Below are 21,425 nucleotides of genomic sequence, written 5' to 3' on the forward strand. Positions count from 1 at the left end.
AGTGATTGGATAGTTACAGAAAATGTTTACTCTTGAGTTCTAGTGGGCTGGCTGAACCCTTCAGTTCAGTTCTGTTCTGGCCTGTGAATAAACAAGAGCTGTTTGAAGAATCATTGTGTCATCTGATATGTTCACCCACAACTTAACAGCATTGTAATTCAAAACTGATATTTCTTTTATATAAAATAAAATAAAATAAAATAAAATAAAATAAAATAGAGAGGCATCAAGGGTCACATGCAACTCCCAGGCCGAAAGTTTCCCATCGCTGGTGTAAGTGGTCCCCTATTGCAAAATAAAAATAAAAAACAGGCCTTAATATTACATTGGACAAGGCACTTTGTTTTCAGCCCTTTTCAATAAGCTGAAAGAAGGAATCTGACTTGTGTTTTAAGGGGAGCAGAGTTTGCCAAGGAAAAGGATGGCATTGCTAGGATTGTGCCGGATGCAGAAGAGGAATGGGTGATTAGCCTCAAATAGTTTATAGGACGGCAAGGATCTGTTGGAGACCACAGCGCCTGTGGCAGCGGCTGCTTTTGTCCCCACTTCGTCCACGTCCACAAAGGCTTTGTGAAGCACTTTGGATAAGTATAGTTGATCCGAGGCAGCCATCCCAGAAAGGTCGGCTCTGGATCTGTCAAACACATCAATCATCCCCAGGGCTTGCAAAGGCGAGTTGAGGTCGAAGGACTCTTCAAGCTTGAACTGGGGGAGATACACCTCAACATTCTCCTCTGTCAAGTTTTCTGAGGCAGTCCAGCATGCTAAATTCTCACTGGTCATGGTGTTTTCAACCTGTATGGCAAAAAAAAAGAATTAAGAAACAACATGGCTAAAATAAACATCACCAGGGCCGGATTTAGTTTTAATGAGGCCCTAAGCTACTGAAGGGATGCGGGTGGCGCTGTGGGTTAAACCACAGAGCCTAGGACTTGCCAATCAAGTCGGCAGTTCGAATCCCTGCGACGGGGTGAGCTCCCATTGCTCGGTCCCTGCTCCTGCCAACCTAGCAGTTCGAAAACACATCAAAGTGCAAGTAGATACATAGGTACCGCTCCGGCGGGAATGTAAACAGTGTTTCCGTGCGCTGCTCTGGTTCGCCAAAAGCGGCTTAGTCATGCTGGCCACATGACCCAGAAGCTGTCTGCGGACAGACGCTGGCTCCCTCGGCCTATAGAGCGAGATGAGCGCGCAACCCCAGAGTCCGCCACGACTGGACCTAATGGTCAGGGGTCCCTTTACCTTTACTTTAAGCTACTGAAGGCAATGAGGTCCTTTATATGTCCAGCTGTCCTCTGTAAACAACAAATTGCTGCCGTTTTTTGTGTTGAATATATATGGTAATATATGGACCCAATAGGTAACTAAAGCCATTTGCACATGTTGTCATGCAACCAGTCCATGCAGAATGTAGGCACCCTATATAGTGGTGCACCGCAAGACGAACGCCTCGCAAAACGGAAAACTCGCAAGACGAAAGAGTTTTCCGTTTTTGATTCGTTCCGCAAGACGAATTTCCCTATGGGCTTGCTTCGCAAGAAGAAAGCCCATAGGGAAATCTCCGGGGACCTCTTTTAAATGCTGGCGGTGGGGAGCAAAGCCTTTCGCCCCCATTCCGGCCTTCAGAAGAGGTCCAGGAAGGCCGGCAGTGGGCGAAAGTCTTTGCACCCGACGGCCAGCATTCTAAAAGCGGTCCGGGATAGCAGAGAATTGCGCTGCGCTTTCCCGCTATCCCGGACTGCTTTTAAAATGCTGGCCGTCGGGAGCAAAGACTTTCGCCCACCGCCGGCCTTCAGAAGAGGTCCTGGCAAAAGTCATTGCTCCCCCCGCCTGCCTTCCCAGGATAGCGGAGAAGCGCAACGTGTTTCTCTGCTATCCCGACGGCTTTTGAATTTCAAAATTTTATGACTTTTGTATTTGGCCATTGTGACCTATAATTAATATAATAAAGGGAGAAATTCGTGGAAGGGAAGTTAGGTCGACCTTAGAAAAAGGATTTAATGTTTATAAGAGAATTGGATAAGTTAAATGTGGACAAGTAAAAAGAGCTAAGTTTTAAAAATAATAACAATATGTTTAAGAGGATAGACAAGAACTTGCTGAACTAATTATCGGAATTGGGATGTATGAAGAGGGGGTGGGGGGAAGTCAGGGAAAGAGGGTAAAGAAAGTAAGGGTATGAAATTGTATATGTGTTGTCTTTGTCTTTTTGTTTGTGTGTGTCTTTATAAAATGTAAAAACCCAATAAAAATTTTATATAAAAAAAGAAAGTCTTTGCTCCCCCCTGCCTGCCTTCCCGGGACAGCGGAGACTTCTCCGCTGTCCCGGGCGATCTTAAAATGCTGGCGGGCGGCAGCGAACCCTTCGCTGCCGCCCGCCAGCATTTTTAAATCGCCCTGGGACAGCGGAGGCTTCGCTGCCGCCCGCCAGCATTTTAAAATCGCCCCGGGACAGCGGAGAAGTCTCCGCTGTCCCGGGGGCTTTTAAAATGCTGGCGGTCGGCAGCAAAGCCCTCCTGTCCCCGGAGCTTGCGGGGCGGGAGGTGGGGAGAAGGGCTTTTCTTCCCACCGCCAGCCTTCAGAACAGCCTTCTGAAGGCTGGCGGTGGGAAGAAAAGCCCTTGTCCCCCCCCCCCAGCCTTCAGAAGAGGTTGGGGGACAGACTGTCCTGGACCTGGTCTGAAGGCGGTTTCCATAGGAACGCATTGATTGATTTTCAATGCATTCCTATGGGAAACCGTGCTTCGCAAGACGAAAAACTCGCAAGAAGAAAAAACTTGCGGAACGAATTAATTTCGTCTTGCAAGGCACCACTGTTTATAGAAATGAGCAAAACAGTGATATTTTAGGGAGCAGGCTATCAGGCGGGGCCCATTACTTACATCATAGGAGCCTACACAACACAAAACACTGTTGTTGTGCGTAGGTTTTATTTTATTTGTTTTTTATCTTATATTTTGGAAATGTACATCCAGGGTTTTTTCCCTTTAATTTTTTTTGGGGCCCCCAAGAGAGTGGGGCCCTAAGCTATAGCTTGTTTAGCTTATACATAAATCTGGCACTGGACATCACACACAGGAAATATATGGGATACAGAACTCCGCTTGCAGAAAAATGAAATTTATTAAATGTACCAATATGATTGGAAGTAAAAAAAGCAACTCTGTAGCTGCTGATAAGGGATCAATATAATGTGGTTTATATTGGATTTTAGTAAAATTAGTAAAATTATTTACAAAACCAAACATGATTCACTGTAAGTTATGAGGGCAAATCATACGAAGGAAACTCAAAACAGTTGAGTTTGTTAAAAAAAAGTAGAGATTCTTTGAAAGAGCGGGGCTTGAAAATGAGAGGTGCCCTACACTTGCGGAACACATTGAGACTCATTTTAAGGTGATCCAGATTCTTGCTTGGGTAGATCCTCACAGTGATCCTTCTTTGCTACAGTCCTGGTAAACATAATCTCCTGGGTTTGGCCTTAATGGAAAGCAATGGTTAATTAAACCAGGAAGTCTCCAATCATGGTGTACAAGGACAGAAAGGGGAAAAGGGTGGCATGAACAAGGTTCAGATAAACTGAGATACGTATGTCAAAACCAGACCATTATTCTGCATCTCTGTGATTTATGTTTCAAACATGGTGACTTGTTTGTGACTTACCTGTTTCAAATTGCTGATGTCGTCTGGCAATATAATGATCATGGACAACACTTTGTCATGGTATGGGAGGCAAAGGATCTGTGCATCCCTCTCCATCGTGTATCCCAGCTTAAATCGACCTTTCTGGTGCATCATCTGTACATGTTTACTTTCATTCTGTTTCGAAAGGCAATAGAGAAAGATGTAGGTTTAGCAGAAACACACACTCTCTGGTTGTCAATAAATATGGCAAGAAGACAGCATGCTGTTCACTTCTTGGGTCAGCCGAATGCACAAATGCTGAACAACTGTTTGATAGGGTTGTACAAGCCAATTCTTCAGATGGTCATAGCTGGCAGGGGACAGGACTAGCTAAGAATGGGAGCTGTGAGGAAATAGATGATTAAAATCTCAGTTCAACCACAAATTTGCTAGGTGAGGCTACTATGCTTGTCTGCTTCACAGAGGGTGGATCAACACACAGGAAAAAATGCTATAAATAAGTCAGAAATTAAATTGTTATAACAAAAAAAAACCCATGATGTAAAAATCACATAGAAAATTTCTTTGCTCTCTGGCGTCATCTGGTGTTGCATGTTTATACTGCATTCAAAGCGGGGATTTTTTTTACAAATATAGCTGAGTCCAGAGTTGCTGTTAGGTTACTTTGAATATCTGAAGTGAATTGAATGTATGCTCCATTTTTCTGTCCACTAGAGATGCCCTTTACTTTCTGCTACCTTTCCTTGGTGAAAACACTGCCTCTCCCCCCGCCCCTTGGTGACATTTTTAGGAATGCCTTTTGTCCATTTTTGTAGCATTTGTAGTAAATATTGCTGAATGTTCTGCAATAAGTTGCAGGTGTTCCATGTATTTCTTTAAAAACGTAGCACTTAATATAATAAAAGGCTAAAACTTTTTTTAAAATGGGAAAATTTCATAATTTATTTAAGAGACCACTGCAAGCAGATGAAAACATTAGCAGGATTTTTACCTCACTTGTAATGTAGCAAACACTATGGAAAGATGGATAGGTATAAAATATAGAATATGGAATAATATGGCAGTTGTAAATGTTGACAATAGGACCCATAGATGGAATGGGGGGAAGTCTCAGGTCATCTCTATATACGGATATGTATTTGGATTGTTATATTTTTTTTTATTTGTAAAATCAAATAAAAATTATTTCAATTTTTTTTAAAAAAAAAATCTCCGCATGTAATCGTCCTCTCTGTCGCTGTAGAGATAGCTTAGTAATAGAGGAGCGCCCTCTTGTGAACCCTTGGAGTAAAATCATTTGCATTATACAGACTTTAGCTTAAGCTACACATATAGTGGGTGGCACTGTGGGTTAAACCACAGAGCCTAGGACTTGCCGATCAGAAGGTCGGTGGTTCGAATCCCCGTGACGGGGTGAGCTCCTGTTGCTCGGTCCCTGCTCCTGCCAACCTAGCAGTTCAAAAGCACGTCAAAGTGCAAGTAGATAAATAGTACCGCTCCAGCGGGAAGGTAAATGGCGTTTCCTAGCACTGCTCTGGTTCGCCAGAAGTGGCTTAGTCATGCTGGCCACATGACCCGGAAGCTGTACGCCGGCTCCCTCGGCCAATAAAGCGAGATGAGCGCCACAACCCCAAAGTTGCCCACAACTGGACCTAATGGTCAGGGGTCCCTTTACCTTTACCTTTGCACATATAGAAGAATAAAGCTGTGAGCTGACAGAAGAGGATGTGCCACTTCACACTGCCCATGTGGGCTGCTATTTATTTAGTACCCCCCAGTGCTGGATTTATGTATAAGCTAAATAAGCTATAGCTTAGGGCCTCACTTGAATTTACAATATCTTATAATAAGTCTAAACCTTAACACTAAGAATACTATGTACAGAACACCGCATCAGAACGAAAAGTGATGGAAAGAAAAAGTGAAACTCAGGCTCCTTCTGGCCTCTTACTATAGTCAGCATGACCTTGAAGAAGAGATAACAGAACCATTTTAAACCAGCTGTACTCAGCTTCTCTGAAGGAATAACCCAAACTTCATGAACCTTCTGCTTGTTTCTTTCACACAGATAAGCTTCCAGAAGCCTCTTGAATTAATTAAAATAGGAAAGATCTCTACACATCAGATCAATACTTTTCTGCACTAAGAAATGCAAACTGACATATATATCTAGCTCAGCTGCATTTACACAGACTAGCAGGCATTCTCCACAGCTTCTTTCCTAGACACATGTGGAGATGTTGAGGACTGAAGCTTGGACCTTTTGCATGAGTTATGGCCTCTTGCCAAAGGAAATGCAAGATCCATGACTTGAGCCAGCCAGCCAGCCAAGTGCTTGACCTGTTCTACCATTCAGCTGAGAAGGCTGGTAGAGTGCCATTGGGCCGCCATTTTGTAACATACTAGAATCAGCATTGAACATTCACACAATTCTAAAACAATAGATTCAGTTGTGCCACGATACCTCATTCAGCTTAAATTCTCTTTCTGTCGTAAGCTTTGGGTCAAACTGGTGTTCCCAAGTTGCTTTAAAGTAGACGGCATTTGCCATCACCAGCACAGTGTCTGCCTGAATAATTCCCGGAGGGAAAAGGTCCTTGATGTTTCCTTAGAGAAAATAAATTTGAATTAATATGGGTTTTCTTTTAAGTATAACCTCACCGCCTTTCATATATAGTAAAAGCAACTGAATTGTTTTTGATTCACAGAACCGAGGAATTGTGCTTATCACACTTCCCCCAACCCCTCAATTACTGTTTTATTTTTATTTATTTATAGACCACTCTCCATCACATTGAGGTTATCCCGGGGCAGTGTCCAGCATATAAAAATAAATACAACTGTCAATAAGAACCAAATGATTAGCACAGCAGCATAAAGCTCCAATAACAGTGGCAACTCTCATTATGAGCTCCTGTAGGTTGGACGCGGGTGGTGCTGTGGGTTAAACCACAGAGCCTAGGACTTGCCAATCAGAAGGTCGGCGGTTCGAATCCCCATGACAGGGTGAGCTCCCGTTACTTGGTCCCTGCTGCTGCCAACCTAGCAGTTCGAAAGCACGTCAAAGTGCAAGTAGATAAATAGGTACCGCTCCAGCGGGAAGGTAAACGGCATTTCTGTGCACTGCTCTGGTTCTCCAGAAGCGGCTTAGTCATGCTGGCCACATGACCACATGCTGGCCAGCTCCCTCAGCCAATAAAGCGAGATGAGTGCCACAACCCCAGAGTCGGCCACGACTGGACCTAATGGTCAGGGGACCCTTTACCTTTAACTAGCTTGGGGCAGAGGGACATTGCAAGTGAATTCTGCAATATGCCATTGATGCAGTAATAATACATTAGTGGTGGAGTGCACATCATTTCACCTTTTTAGTAGCCCTGCAATGCTCTAGCACCTGAAAGAACTTGATGGAGAAAGTCCAGTAGGGTTTTCTCCCATTTGCACCTCCAGAGGAAGAGGATCCCAGAGCTGGGAACCCACAAGGATCCCAGAGCTGGGAACCCACAACTTCACTGGATAAAATTTAGCTTGCTGTGCAAAATGCTGTTAAAGGCCCGGGGAAAGATTTGCTCACAAATGTATTTACAGCTGCACGAATTATGATAGATAGGAAGTGGAAGGGGGAAGCAGAATATAAGATGGAAGAGTGGTATAAAGAAATGTGGGATATAGCTATTAATGATAAATTAACAGGGAATATGCAGGAGAAATTATTTCAAGGAGATATGGAAGGTGTTTGTAGAATTTGTACTGTTAAAATGAAAAAGGGTCAAACCATCACAAGAGGTGTTGAAATTTTGGGAGGTTGGATAGTTACAATGGAATGGTTTCAGTGGTGGGGTGTATATTTTTATTCTTATTTATTTATGGTTATTACTTTGTCAAAATAGAAGGAGAAGGAGAAGAAGGAGAAGGAGAAGGAGAAGGAGAAGGAGAAGGAAAAGGAGAAGGAAAAGGAAAAGGAGAAGAAGAAATAAAGGCCTGGGGTACTGCAAGAAAAATAAGGTGGTGATCTTGGTTTTGTGCTACAAATCAATGATTCCTGCGACACTGAGTGCTCCCAGGCTGTTGCTATTCCCGAGTGGGGTGCTGGGTAAATTCACTGGGAAGTGTGGAATAATACTTGATGATGCAACAAGGTCTAACATCCCCACAAGCAAATGAGAATGGATGCCCAGGAGGAATGCTCAATAAACATGTCGGGAAGTGACCTTCAACTTCCTTACCCTTTGTCTGCCTGGCAACTTCAAGGTTAATCTCCTGCCTTGCTTTTTCGGTAGCATTTTGAAAGTCGACCGTTTGCAGCGTAGCTCCAAAGATTTCCTTCGTGCGTGTGAGATATTGCTGTAGAATTTTTAAAAAGGAAAGAGAAATATTGTGAATTCCCCAGGCGAGCCATTTGTAGATGACGGTATACAGGTACTGATCACCTCTTACCTAGTGCCTTGCTGGGTAATCCATGAGACCTTCCCACAGAAAGTGAACCATTCACCCCGCCAGAGCAACACTTGATATGCAGTGTGAACTGCAGCTTCCTCTTCTGGGGCATTTGGCCACAAAAGTGAGAGGCAGATAAACACTCAGCACTCATGCAAAGTGCACAGAAAATTTAGCCAACCATTAAAATATAGTCAAGGTATTTCTAGCTATACACCTGTCAGGACGCTGTCAGCGGCTCCCGGCTGGTTGCCCAGGAAAGTATAAAGACAAGGAAAAGTTTCTCACAGTCCTTTTTTATTTCAAACTTTACAGAGAGAGGCTATAGAACCCAGCCTCTTGGATAATAGCGTTGTCCAGAGTGAATCTCCACCCCTCATCTCTCCCACTTCCTCATTTGTCATCATCATCATCACCTCCTTTACGGTACCACTAAGTACCCTCTGTCTTTGAGCTCTTTGCACTCCTACTTTTAAGGCTCGCCGGGTTCTGGGAGATGGTGGGTCTGGAATGCTTTCTAATGACAATGTGTCAGTCCCATGATTTCCCAACATTCCCCCGCATTTGCCTCTGAGTTGTGACCTCCCTCAAACTCCTGTTGTTAATCTATACTGTCTTCCTCTTCCTCCTCCCTGGAAGGGTCAGGATGAAGAGGCCTCCACTATTCCTCCTCTGTCCAGTCCATGACAACACCCCTCCTTTGTGGTCACAACAGCTTTTTTGGATCTAAGGGGCACCTTTGGCCTTCCATATGATGCTTGACTCTCAACTCCCATCACTGTCAACTGATATGGACAGTTGTTAGGGATGAAAGAAGTTGGAGTCCAACAACATTTGGAAAGCTACAGGTTTCCCATCCTTGATTTAATGATGAATGTAGCCTGGGTTCAGAAGACTATCATTTAAACCTTTTAAAATTATTGGCAACTAGTCTTGGTGGGCTTCCACCTCCCCTCTCCTCCTCCTCCTCCTTCATGCACAAGAGGACTGTGAAAACATCCACTTTCATTTTCTTTTTTTACCAAGCCACAATTTCCCATTTATGTACACTCTGGGATCCAATCAGAAACGAGGATGACCTTAGCCCAGTGGGGGTATATATCTCCACCCCCACTATTCAGCCCAGACATTGAGGTCCAGCTCCGAGGGCCTTCTGGTGGTTCTCTCACTGCGAGAAGAGAAACTACAGGGAACCAGGCAGAGGGCCTTCTCAGTAGTGGCGTCTGCCATGTGGAATGCCCTCCCATCAGATGTCAAGGAAATAAACAACTACCTGACATTTAGAAGACATCTGAAGGCAGCCCTGTTTAGGGAAGTTTTGAATGTTTGATATTTTACCATGTTTTTTAATATTCTGTTGGGAGCCACCCAGAGTGGCTAGGGAAACCCAGACAGATGGGCAGAGTATAAATAATATTTTATTATTACAGTGGTACCTCAGGTTAAGTACTTAATTCGTTCCAGAGGTCAGTTCTTAACCTGAAACTGTTCTTAAACTGAAACACCACTTTAGCTAATGGGGCCTCCTGCTGCCCCTCCTGTAACCTGAAGCGTATGTAACCTGATGCGTATGTAACCCGAGGTACTACTGTATTCTCATTATTATAATTCTGGGATGTCCTGCTCAAATCGGGACTATTGACGGGTACAAGAGACCTTTTGCATGCATGTGGGCAGCTCTGCAACTGAGCTACGCCTTTCCTTCCACAGTGAGAGATCACTTACCTTGAAAAATTCATATCCCTTCTGCATGAACAGATTGTTGGCCACATTCAGCTCATAGTCGTTACTGAGATTATTCAGCAGAAACAGAAGTTTCTTGATCTCTGGATAGATTCCTTCTTCCTAGCCACAGTATTAAGAAGAAGATTTCAAATGGGGGGAGAAACAAGTAGATTATTGGATGCAGAAATGTTTGGCAGCAAGAGCTCATTGCTATCTATTATTTTTAAGGGCTTGCAATGGAAAATGACAGAGGCCAATCATCAGCAACAATTTACCAATCAGGTATCCCGAAGCTTCTAAAATGGGGATTGCCCATCTTCAGTGAGCCTCTGGAGGTTGCTGCAGTCAGTGTATGGCTAGCCTTGTTGCATGTGCCAGCCCCTCCATTTGGATGCTTGGCCAAAGGGCCTCTCCCTCCCCCAGTGGGTCTTCAACACTTGTCACAGGATTTCTGTATATGTTTACACTCTAAAGACTTCCTGCCTAGCGAGTGATGTCGGTGCGTTGCTGTATATGCTTCCCCCCCCCCATTCTGTTGTGTCTGTTCAGAAGGATGCTCGAGGGCTTCCAGTTCAGGGGACTGGCAGTGCCACTGGGGCTGATGGACTGGGGAAGCCATAGCAACATCGCATGTGTGGTTCAAGGGATTTGTGTTGGGGAGGGTGTCATTGTCATTGTGAATTACAGTCATACCTCGAATCCCGAATGCCTTGGCTCCCAAACAAATCAACTCCTGAACGATCGAAACCCGGAAGTGAGTGTTCCAGTTTTCAAACGATTTTCAGAAGCTGAACGTGCAGGAGCTTCCTGCAGCCAATCAGAAGCCGTGCACTGGTTACCAAACATTTTGGAAGTCCAAGGTACAACTGTAATTGACTCCCTCCAAAAGTGGGCGACATGCGGCTTATGGGTGCGATTGCTGGCACTGTTCCTGATTGGCCCATTCCCCAGGGATGCTATAGGTTTGCCTGCCATTTTTATGTCATCTCCTGTTTTCCTGTGTTGCTTGCTTTCCAGGCTGTGTGGATGTGGCCATTCTACCAGTGTGTTGATGGTATATCTACCCACCGCCAACTCAGTGCAATTGGTGTAGAGGGTCGCTTGACACATTTCTGGCTACAGGTCTTGATGGTACCAAAAAAATAACCCGCCACTTAATCCTATGGCTTTAAGAATAGTTCTGGACATACCACTGAAAACTGAGCTGCAGTATCTCTCTCGGGTTCTGACGCAAGAAGACACATTTTCCCCTCAGAAGCAGCTGGTCTTGCGCTTCCCAGAGTCCTATTGAAGTGTAGCACCTATAGCAGAAACAAGTTGTCAGCAATGCAAAGCATCCAGGATAGGAAGGGGGCAAAAAAACCCCACTTACCTTGATCAAATAAACAAGAGACTACAACTGCTAAAAATATTGTTACTGCTGAAACAGCTACATTGGTTTGTGGCGGTAGTTGTTTTAAAAGGAAAGCAGGAAATGAATATGAAAAATGAAATATGTAGCTTACAGGTTTGTACCAATGGCTTCTTTTAATCACTCTACTTAATTACAGCTACTTTGAATATATAGTGTTTTGACACTCGTTTTCTTACAAATTTTCTGTTTTGCTAACACTAGTCAAACAAGTTCCTTTGTTAAGGCAATGTCCACAGCCTATCAGCTAAGTACCCATCACCTGCATTTTAAAGAGTGAGCTCTGCTACCATAGAGACACGTGGAAGGGCTTTTCCCCATCTCACACCATGGGAATGCCATGCCATCCTAGGATGAAGAACAATAGGCCAAGGGAGAGCTGTGTATGTATGAGTCTTGGCTGACAATGGAAGCTGAAGACATAGAGAGTTGTCTTACACTGTGCTGGGGCAAAAGCTGTGGCTCAGGGTTTGCCTGGAAACCTAGTGAGGAGGCAAGAACTGTGGGAATGTTAATGCTGTCAGCTCCTCCATCCTATGCTCAGGTTGTATAGGTGTGTAAAGAAAAGCCAGCCATATATCCTAATGACACCTCAGTCCCATTGACCTTCATTCCAGAGAAACCAAGTCTTAGGTAAGTGGAGGGATGTTATTGGGTTGTTGTTAATAATAATAATAATAATAATAATAATAATAATAATAATAATAATAATTTATTTCTACCCTGCCCATCTGGCTGGGTTTCCCCAGCCACTCTGGGCGGCTTTCAACAGAACATTAAAAACAGAATAAAACTTCAAACACTAAAAAGTTCCCTAAGCAGGGCTGCCTTCAGATGTCTTCTAAAATTTGGATAGTTGTTTATTTCCTTGACATCTGATGGGAGTATTGTTTTTATTCTGATTATATATGTATAATCAGATTATTCTGATTATATATGTAGTAGTCTTTCTGTGAACCACCCTGAGACCTCCTCCGGGTATAGGGCGGTATATAAATTCAATGAATAGATAGAATAGAAGAAGGAGAAGAAGAAGGAGAAGAGCAGGAGCGCCTGCAGCCTCTTGCCGCTTAGAGATGCAATTGTATGTATTTGTTGATGCTCACCTCTTCCATCTGAGTTTTGCTGCTTCCCCTGGCACCAAGTTGTACCATGGCGAGGGCGGATGTGATACTTATTGGAGAGAAGAAGATGTTTTTGCAAGTGTCACTTCTATTCAGCTTCTTGTAAAGATCAAGACCAAAAGCAATAATTGCTGTAGGAAGGGGGTCCTTGGTGAAATTCAGATCCATGATGACTAGCAGGTGAAGGGAGGGAGAGAGAGAGACAGAGAGAAAATCAATAAATAGTTAGGTAAATGATTGATTGCTCAAGTTAGGAAAACTTGACTTCATGAAACTGGTTTAGTTCTGCTGCAGATATATGACTGGAAAGCCACACACCCAAGTGGAAAGTTTTTTCCCCCACAGACCATTTTTCCTCCCAGAGCATTTCGATATTGAAAAGATCTCTTGAGGAACCCCTTTCCAAGCCTATTCCTCCATTGTTCACTTTATATTCAAAGGATACGTGCAACTGGAAGTTATTAGTCAGCAACACAAAAGCAGAATGCAAAAAGCTATAAGATTCATAAGAAACTTTTGATGACGTTGTAGAGGAAAGTAGGATTGGTATCAGGCAGGACATAATGTAGTTGGGACCACATTTGCATAGCAATTAAAACAAATAAGACAGGCTGAAAGGCCATGCTACAGCTTTTCAAAAGTAGTCCTCAAGCATAACAACCACCACCACCACAATAATAATAATAATTTGTATACTGCCCTATACCCATAGATCTCAAGACAGTTTACAACTTGAAAAGTGCGTGTTGCTTTTAATCTTTTTATCATATCTATGCACTATAATGTCAAAATGTACAAGACTGAAATATCATGTGAAGTCTTGTAATCCATGCTTGTTTTCAATGTTTCAAAAGTTAGTACCTGAGAGTAGGGATTGCTGCCAGCTTCATTAACGTATGAACCCAGAATTCTAGAGTCCCCCAAACTGATGCCAAAGTTTGGTGCTAGTTTTGTGCTAGATGGGGTATCAGTTGCAGCACCAAGTTTCCTTCCCAATTTACATATCATGTTTAGGAGGTGGGGGTGGGGCTTTTCATCTGGACCACATCAGGGGAGAAATAGTTAAACTTTCCCTCCCCACCCCCTGGAGTTCTACTGCTGCCCATCCCTATGGCTGCTGTGTTTTTTAAATATATATATATATGATAATTAATTGTATTCACACAATTAACATCATGCCTAGCTTGGCCCTGTGGCTGTAGGCATGTGAACACCTTGATTTTAACAAATTAGCCTGAATTTGTATTGTATAATGAACTGAAGGCATAAGCTGACATTTCATTTGCAAACCCACAAATTTTGGCTTCGTTTACAACCCTTAATCTGTTGTACACGAGATGCCTTGTGAAATCAACCTTTAGGCTTATTGTTATTTAAACAATAATTTTAAACATATATTTACCTCCTTGTCTTCGGGAGTCAAGAGATCAGTATATACTCAGTATTCTCTTCCTCTGTCTCCGGCTTTCTGGAGGAACTGGAATATTCAAGGTGTGGCCACGCCCACTAATAAATATTCCACATGACCTCATGATCATTCCCGACTTCTGGTCTTCCCGCACTGATTATATTTTCTCAGATTTAGATTTGATTAAACAGAAAGCTGCATATTTTAGGAGAATTCTCTTTCTTTTCAGACTATCCAAATCTGCTGCAACAAATGTCTCAGCTTCCTTTTATCACATGGAATTAGCAAACTCATCCGAATGTACTCAAAGCAGAGAAGCAGGAGTCTGCCAATACAAATTATATCAAGTTATATGAATGAAAGGAATGAGCAGGATTCGTTTTATGTTCCATTGCCTAGAGTAATTCTCCCACTGGCTCATGTGTGTATGTACATGTGTGCGTATGCATGTACACACACAGAGAGAGACAGATGTCAAGATGATAAAGAACTACACAACTTTTAGAAGACAGCCCTATATTGGGATGTTTCAATGTTTGACTTTTATTGTTTTTATATGTTTTGGAAGCTGCCCAGAGTGGGATATAAATTTTATGTTTGTGTGTGATTTAATAATAGTAAGCAAAATGAATACTAAACACAAGATAAAAAAATAAATAGAAAGTTGATAAAGAAAAGAGGGGATACAGCAGATTTGAAAAACACACTTTGATAGAGAATTAAAGTCAATACATTTCAAGGCGACACATCATGTGCTCTTTCATTCCCATACTGAATAAAAAGAAATACATTTATTTTGATAATTATTATTTGATTCCAACCAAGCAGCTCTTGGTGCAATCTCATACCCTCATAGCAGCTAAGAGTCTTATCTGAATGTCTGCTGTCTCCTCCCACATTCTGCCTTTAGACTCTCACCAGATGCAGATTTATGGAGTTATCTCCAGCCAAATTTTGTACCTTGTCACCATCCCCGTGACATAATTTTTATTATTGTTGTTATCTAGTCTGATGAAGAGTTCTGTAGAAATCCATTGATAGGATTGGCCTAATAAAAGTATTGTCGTAATATGGATATTGGGGCTGTTTTCACTTGAAATGGAACTGTTTAATTCAATAAGCTTAGGAAAGTGAATAGCCTGCAGAAAAATTGCCAGACTGCTGGTAATTCTGTCCCTCCTTTGGCAGCCTGTTTGGTGACTATGCTGAGCTTCAAGAAGGGGTGTGGTACCCAATATCCTCCTCCACAAGTTTCCTCACTTGCTTCCCTCACTCATCTGCATGCAATTTGTTGTTGCCTGTGACTACCATCTTAGTTTTTAAATACAAGGCTGCTTTAATTGGTAATCCCTCTTTGTATGATGGGACGCGGGTGGCGCTGTGGGTTAAACCACAGAGCCTAGGACTTGCTGATCAGAAGGTTGGGGGTTCGAATCTCCGCGATGGGGTGAGCTACCATTGCTCGGTCCCTGCTCCTGCCAACCTAGCAGTTCGAAAGCACGTCAAAGTACAAGTAGATAAATAGGTACCACTCTGGTGGGAAGGTAAACAGTGTTTCCGTGCGCTGCTCTGGTTCGCAAGAAGGGGCTTAGTCATGCTGGCCACATGACCCAGAAGCTGTACTCCCGCTCCCTCGGCCAATAAAGCCAGATGAGCACCGCAACCCCAGAGTCGGTCACGACTGGACCTAATGGTCAGGGGTCCCTTTACCTTTACCTCTTTGTATAATACCCAAAATCAAAGTCAGAATGAACAGTTTAGATATAAGATTTTTTAAAGAAAAGGAAACAGCTTAATGACAATAGACAAGGTAGCTAAACAGGCATTTATTCTCACCACTACAGTGGCCCCATAGTAAAATAGCAGAACTTCACTGTTATAGTTATAGTTGCTGCCTTCTGTTTTGGTTTGCTGTTCAGATTTAGTGCTTGCTTCACTGCACGGGTGCACAATAATTCTCTGGGCAGAATTATTTCCTCCTCCTTCTTCTTGTCATGTGGGCGTTGCTGTGCAATTTCTCCATAGAGATACTATTCAGGCTCAGACCTGCTGCAACTTGTGAACTTTTCCTGAGATGAGGTGAGTGCTGAGAACCTCAAAAGCCTAGCTATTGAAACTGGAAGGGTGTGGAAAAGTATCTGCTTGGAGTGCAACTTAGTAGTTCGCATGTACACGTAACGTTCCTTACAATTTAATGATTCACTGCTGACTCATCAGAAAGCGTTGAGTCTGCAATAGTTTGGAGCCATAGGGAGGCTTATTCATGTATGTACCAGCCCCATGAATGGAAAGACCAGAAAACATGTGTAGACTTTGGTTTCTAAAAGCAACCTTCTTCTCTCTCTAGGGTGTGGTTCACACATGTATGCACAGCACTTGATTTCTCATCACTTGAAGACTTGAATACATAAACCGACTCCATTGCAAACTGAGTTTGAGTTGAAATTATATTCATTTATTTGTTGCCTGCTTTTCACCCCAAGGTCCCCAAGGTCCCAGGGTGGGTTACAACACTAAAACATATTAAAAACAGATAGATGATAGATGATAGATAGATAGATGATAGATTAGATAGATAGATAGATAGATGATAGATGATAGATAGATGATAGATAGATAGATAGATTAGATAGATATAGATAGATGATAGATAGATAGATAGATAGATAGATAGATAGATAGATAGATGATAGATAGATAGATAGATAGATGATAGATAGATAGATAGATAGATAGATAGATAGATAGATAGATAGATGATAGATAGATAGATGATAGATAGATAGATGATAGATAGATAGATGATAGATATTCTAAAAATATACACCTCAAGTGTCAAAATCCAGAGTAAAGAGGTGTATCTTCCACATTCTCTGGAAGCTGTATGATGAAGGTGCCAGACACACTTTGTGGAGAGGCAGTTCCATAGCTTAGGGCAGGGGTAGGCAACCTAAGGCCCAGGGGCTGGATCCGGCCCAATCGCCTTCTAAATCTTGCCCATGGAAGGTCTGGGAATCAATGTGTTTCTAACATGAATAGAATGTGTCCTTTTATTTAAAATGCATCTCTGGGTTATTTGTGGGGTATAGGAATTCGTTCACCCCAGATAGATAGATAGATAGATAGATAGATAGATAGATGATTGATAGATAGATGATAGATAGATAGATAGATAGATAGATAGATAGATAGATAGATGATAGATAGATAGATAGATAGATAGATAGATAGATAGATAGAGATAGAGATAGATAGTCTGGCCCTGGGCTGCTGCCACCCCAAGCCTCTGAGGGCAGAGGAACTACTAAAAGCGCCCCTCTCTGTCAATCTCAACACCTAAGAGGGTCTGTGGAGAGGGAGGTGGTCTTTCAGATATTTAGGGCTCTAAACACTAACGTGGGTGTCAGGGGCTCAGGAGCAGAGGCACAGGAGAGCGAAGGGGAAGAATCGGAGGGCAGCATAGGGGAGTATGACAGTGGCCCGAGAGATTCCATGAGCTTCTCCAGCGAATCAGAAGATTCCCAGAAGGGGGCGCCGATGGCCAGGGCAAGGGGGGTCCCAGGGGGGACGCACCAGAAGCAAGGGGCCAGCGGGGACTCCCAAAGCAGCAGCGAGAGATCAGGGCCAGCTCCCACCAGAGCGTAGTGGGGGGGAAGAGTCCCATGCATCAGGGCCAGCGTCTCCTCCAGCAGGGAGAGAAGATGAGTCAGGGCTGACCACGCCTCTGTTGGAGAGTGAGGGAACGGAGGGGAGGTCAGGCCCAGCTAGCCCCCCCCCGAAGGGGGAAGCAGTGACAGGAGCAGTGTAACGGTCAGGAGGAAGGTTGCCGGCTGGGCGTGGGCGCCAAGTTCAAATGTACAGGCGCGCGGCACAGCAGAAAACCCGGATTGGGAACCAGGTCCTAAAGCCCGCCGGGAGGGGGAAGACTCAGGGGACTCAGCGTCAGAAGAGTCCAGAAAGGGCAAGACCCCAGCGGGCAGGCGGACCCAGAGGAGGAAAGAGCAGAGGAAGAGGTGGAGCAGGGCTAGAGTCTTAAACTGGTGTCTGGGGGGAGGAGATTCAGACAGAGCTTCAGCGGTCTAGAGTCCAAGACGTAGAGCTGCGCGCCGCGGCTTTGAAATCGAAACCGAACTTCAATAAAGACTTTTGTATATAACAAGAACTGGCGTTGGTCCTTTGTGAGCTGGGACCTAGGGCAGCTCTGACAGTGGGTATCTGGATTAAGCCCAGAAATCAACTGGCAATCAGTGCAGCTGTCTTAAAACAGCGGTTGTATGAGATCTAATTGAATCCCTAGCCGGTACCTTGGTGTAAACCACATGGAACACAGTGGAAATAACATACATTTAATTGCTCCATTAAAAAAAATATTTTGGACCTTACTTTTCATTTCCTATATAACAAATGGTGTTGCTGATTAAATTCCCTTCTCTCCTGGTTTCTGAGGCCAGATTTTATGAGGTAAAGGCAGGGCCAGCCAAAGAAATTTTGCTGCCTGAGGCAAAATACAAGATGGCCACTCCTCCCCATGCCATGTACAAAAGCTGACCAAGCTGGCAGCTGAATTGTATTTCAACACCCTCCACTGTTCCTGAGGGCAAAAGGTAAGAATAGGGTGCAGCATAGACTGAATGTCACACACAACTCTGTCTACCCATCACTGCTGAGACACCTCCCTCCCTCTGTCTAATGGTAGGGCTGGGCCCTAGGTGAAGGTCAACACTTATTCCTACATAAACCATTTATCTTTGGCAATAAGAGAAGACACTCAGTTTCTTCAATGCTTTATTTGGAATGATTTAAGGTAATCTTGAAGACCAAACAGAGGCAGCAGGAAGGGAGTTAACAAAAGATAAAAACTTACATTTTTACTGTATTCAAATTGAATTTGGTTCAATCCCACAATAATAACTGGATTTCAATTTTAGAACAACTCTCTTTCCCCACAGGCAGAAAACAGCATCAAATCAAAGGCCATATAAACTTAAGATGTCAATGATTCCAGTAACATACTGGTATTTTACTTCCAGAGGGTTGTTGTTGTATTTTTACATCTGAGGAGATGCTACAAGTATTTCCCAAGGCCCAAAATTCCAGAAAAGTAATTAATTACTGTAGATGAATAAGAAATGAACCACATTATTTTGGAGACATAATACAAAGTTACATGCTATGTTAATTGCTGCCTCTGAAAAGTGCATATTGTCAATTCTGCTTTGAGTAATAACTTCATGTAGAAAGTAAGTTGTACAGCCTACTCAAAATATGAAACAACTTAGATTACCTTTCCAATACTTCATACTCAGCTTTCAAATGATTGCAGAAAAATTGTTGTGATAGAAATATATAAATCAGGTTTCTGGTTAATTGCTTTTTTCTGTTTAAGGAGAACAGAATCTGCCAGCAAAAACAATATTGCGAGTTTTGGTGTGCCGGAAGAAGAAGAAAAATGGATGATCGGCCTTAAATTCATCTTTGTGTTGCAGGATCCGGTACCCTGGTACGTCTAGGGACTCTGCCCCTTCTTCAATGACTTCCAGAGAGACTTTGTGGATGACCTGAGACAAAACTACCCCTTTGGTCTCTGACATTTCAGAGAAATCTGACGCACTCTCATCAAACATGTTGGTCATGCCAAGACTTTCTAAAATTGGCTTGAAATCGTATTCCCCATCCACTTTGAATTTGGGAAGAAACACGTTGACTTTCGTGTTTGCCATCACACTTGGATTTGTCCATTGTATTAGCTTCTCGGGGGTGAGTTCCTTCTCAAGCTAAAGACATAAGACAAGACAGCAAATGAATTAGAGTATCAGTGGTCACAGTGCTCTGTTAGCCAGCCCATTAGTTGCCACAATAAACTGCAACAGGGCTGCCTAATGTCTCACAGATACATAGCTGAAACCATGTGCAACAATGCTGCAGCAGTTTCTTATGCAAGAGTACAAACATAAATCCATCTTGCAATGCTATCTACCCGGCACAACCCCCTTATGACACCATACAAGCAAGCAATTAGGATATGGTTAGAATAATAGAATCATAAGAGTTGGAAGAGACCTAAGGGTCATCTGGTCCAACCCTCTGCAATGAAGGAATCTCAGCTAAAGCATCCATGATATATACCACTGGCTCCCGGTGGAGTACAGGATCAGGTTTAAGGTACTGATTTTAACCTTTAAAGCCCTATACGGCCTAGGACCCTAGTACCTATGGGACCGCCTCTCCTGGTATGTCCCATGGAGGACCTTACGGTCTTCAAACAAAAACATCTTGGAGGTCCCGGGCCACAGGGAGGTTAGTCTGGCCTCAACCAGAGCCAGGGCTTTTTCAGCCGTCGCCCCGATCTGGTGGAACGCTCTGTCACAAGAGACTAGGGCCCTGCGGGACTTGACATCTTTCCACAGAGCCTGCAAGACAGAGCTGTTCCACCAGGCCTTTGGCCAAGACACAGTGTGACCCCCTCCTTTGGTAATCCTCACAGAACTCTAGCCCAATGGTTGCCATTAATTTGATTTTGAATTGATTTTAAAATGAGTTGATTTTAGAATGCTGTGTTACTTTTATTGTTGTTAGCTGCTCTGAGCCTGGCTTCGGCTGGGGAGGGCGGGATATAAATAAAAATTTATTACTATTATTATTTATTCATGACAGATGGTCATTGAAGTCTATGGCAGACTTGTACAACTTGTGGCTTCCAAAGTTGGATGCAGCCCATCAGCCATTTATGGGAGGTTCAGGAAACCTGGTATGGCTGGCTGGTTGGGGCTGCAAAAATAGTGGGGTTGTCAAACACCTGGAAAGCCACAATATACAGAAGAAGGGGTTCATTTGGCTTGGTAAGCCACAATTTAAACAGGTCTGAGCAATGCTGGCCACACACCCTTCTGTCCCTGTGAACAATCTCTATGTCACACTTTGAGATGGCGATTGTCACCCGTTGCGTTGGTGCAACATTTTAGCATCACTAAAGGAATAATACTAGTTACCAGAGATGTGCATGGCCCCACTTCCTGTGTGCTGGGCCAACCTAGGGATCACCCACCACAGAGAGCCAGTGTGGTGTAGTGGTTAAGAGCGGTAGACTCGTAATCTGGGGAACGGGATTCGCTTCCCCGCTCCTCCACATGCAGCTGCTGGGTGACCTTGGGCTAGTCACACTTCTCTGAAGTCTCTCAGCCCCACTCACCTCACAGACTGTTTGTTGTGGGGGAGGAAGGGAAAGGAGAATGTTAGCCGCTTTGAGACTCCTTCGGGTAGTGATAAAGCGGGATATCAAATCCAAACTCTTCTTCTTCTTCACCCCCTCCAATAAAATATTTGAGGGGGCTGCCCCCCAAAGTTGATGGGCAATGCCATTCGAATGGTATGTGTGCACTGCATCATGTGATCAATTATGCAGGATGGGGCTTATCTGCACTCCCCAAAATATTTTATTCAAGTTGTCACCCCTGCTACCCCTGGATCAATGCGGGGGCAGGGCTAGTGTTTAACTGGAGCTTTTGAAACCCTAATGAAGCATACGGTCAGGAACGAGTGGTTTCCCTGCAGGGAACACACTGGTGAAGCAGACCCCTGTAGCTTTCCTGCCCAATACTCCAAACCCTGACAGTTCTGGATGACTCTGGGCATCCTGACCCAGGGCAATTTGGAGACATATGTATTTGCTCCCTTCT

The 21,425-nt window shown here is 43.6% G+C and overlaps 1 protein-coding gene across 1 annotated transcript in view; it reads right to left on the minus strand.

Moving 5' to 3' along the window:
• Positions 1 to 205: 205 nt before the first annotated feature.
• SERPINB5 (serpin family B member 5) overlaps positions 206 to 21,425 on the minus strand; it is a gene marked incomplete at its 5' end in the record, with an annotated part of 31,497 nt that continues 10,277 nt past the window's right edge. The window contains 8 exons of the mRNA XM_083749565.1: positions 206 to 795; positions 3,663 to 3,818; positions 6,109 to 6,251; positions 7,871 to 7,988; positions 9,807 to 9,926; positions 10,997 to 11,107; positions 12,324 to 12,514; positions 19,142 to 19,523. Coding sequence (XP_083605691.1) covers positions 391 to 795; positions 3,663 to 3,818; positions 6,109 to 6,251; positions 7,871 to 7,988; positions 9,807 to 9,926; positions 10,997 to 11,107; positions 12,324 to 12,514; positions 19,142 to 19,523 — 1,626 coding nt within the window. The 3' untranslated portion in view covers positions 206 to 390. The remainder of the gene's footprint in view (positions 796 to 3,662; positions 3,819 to 6,108; positions 6,252 to 7,870; positions 7,989 to 9,806; positions 9,927 to 10,996; positions 11,108 to 12,323; positions 12,515 to 19,141; positions 19,524 to 21,425) is intronic.

The sequence above is a fragment of the Podarcis gaigeae genome, assembly GCF_964106915.1.
Source record: "Podarcis gaigeae genome assembly, chromosome: 7".
NCBI classification, from domain to species: domain Eukaryota; kingdom Metazoa; phylum Chordata; class Lepidosauria; order Squamata; family Lacertidae; genus Podarcis; species Podarcis gaigeae.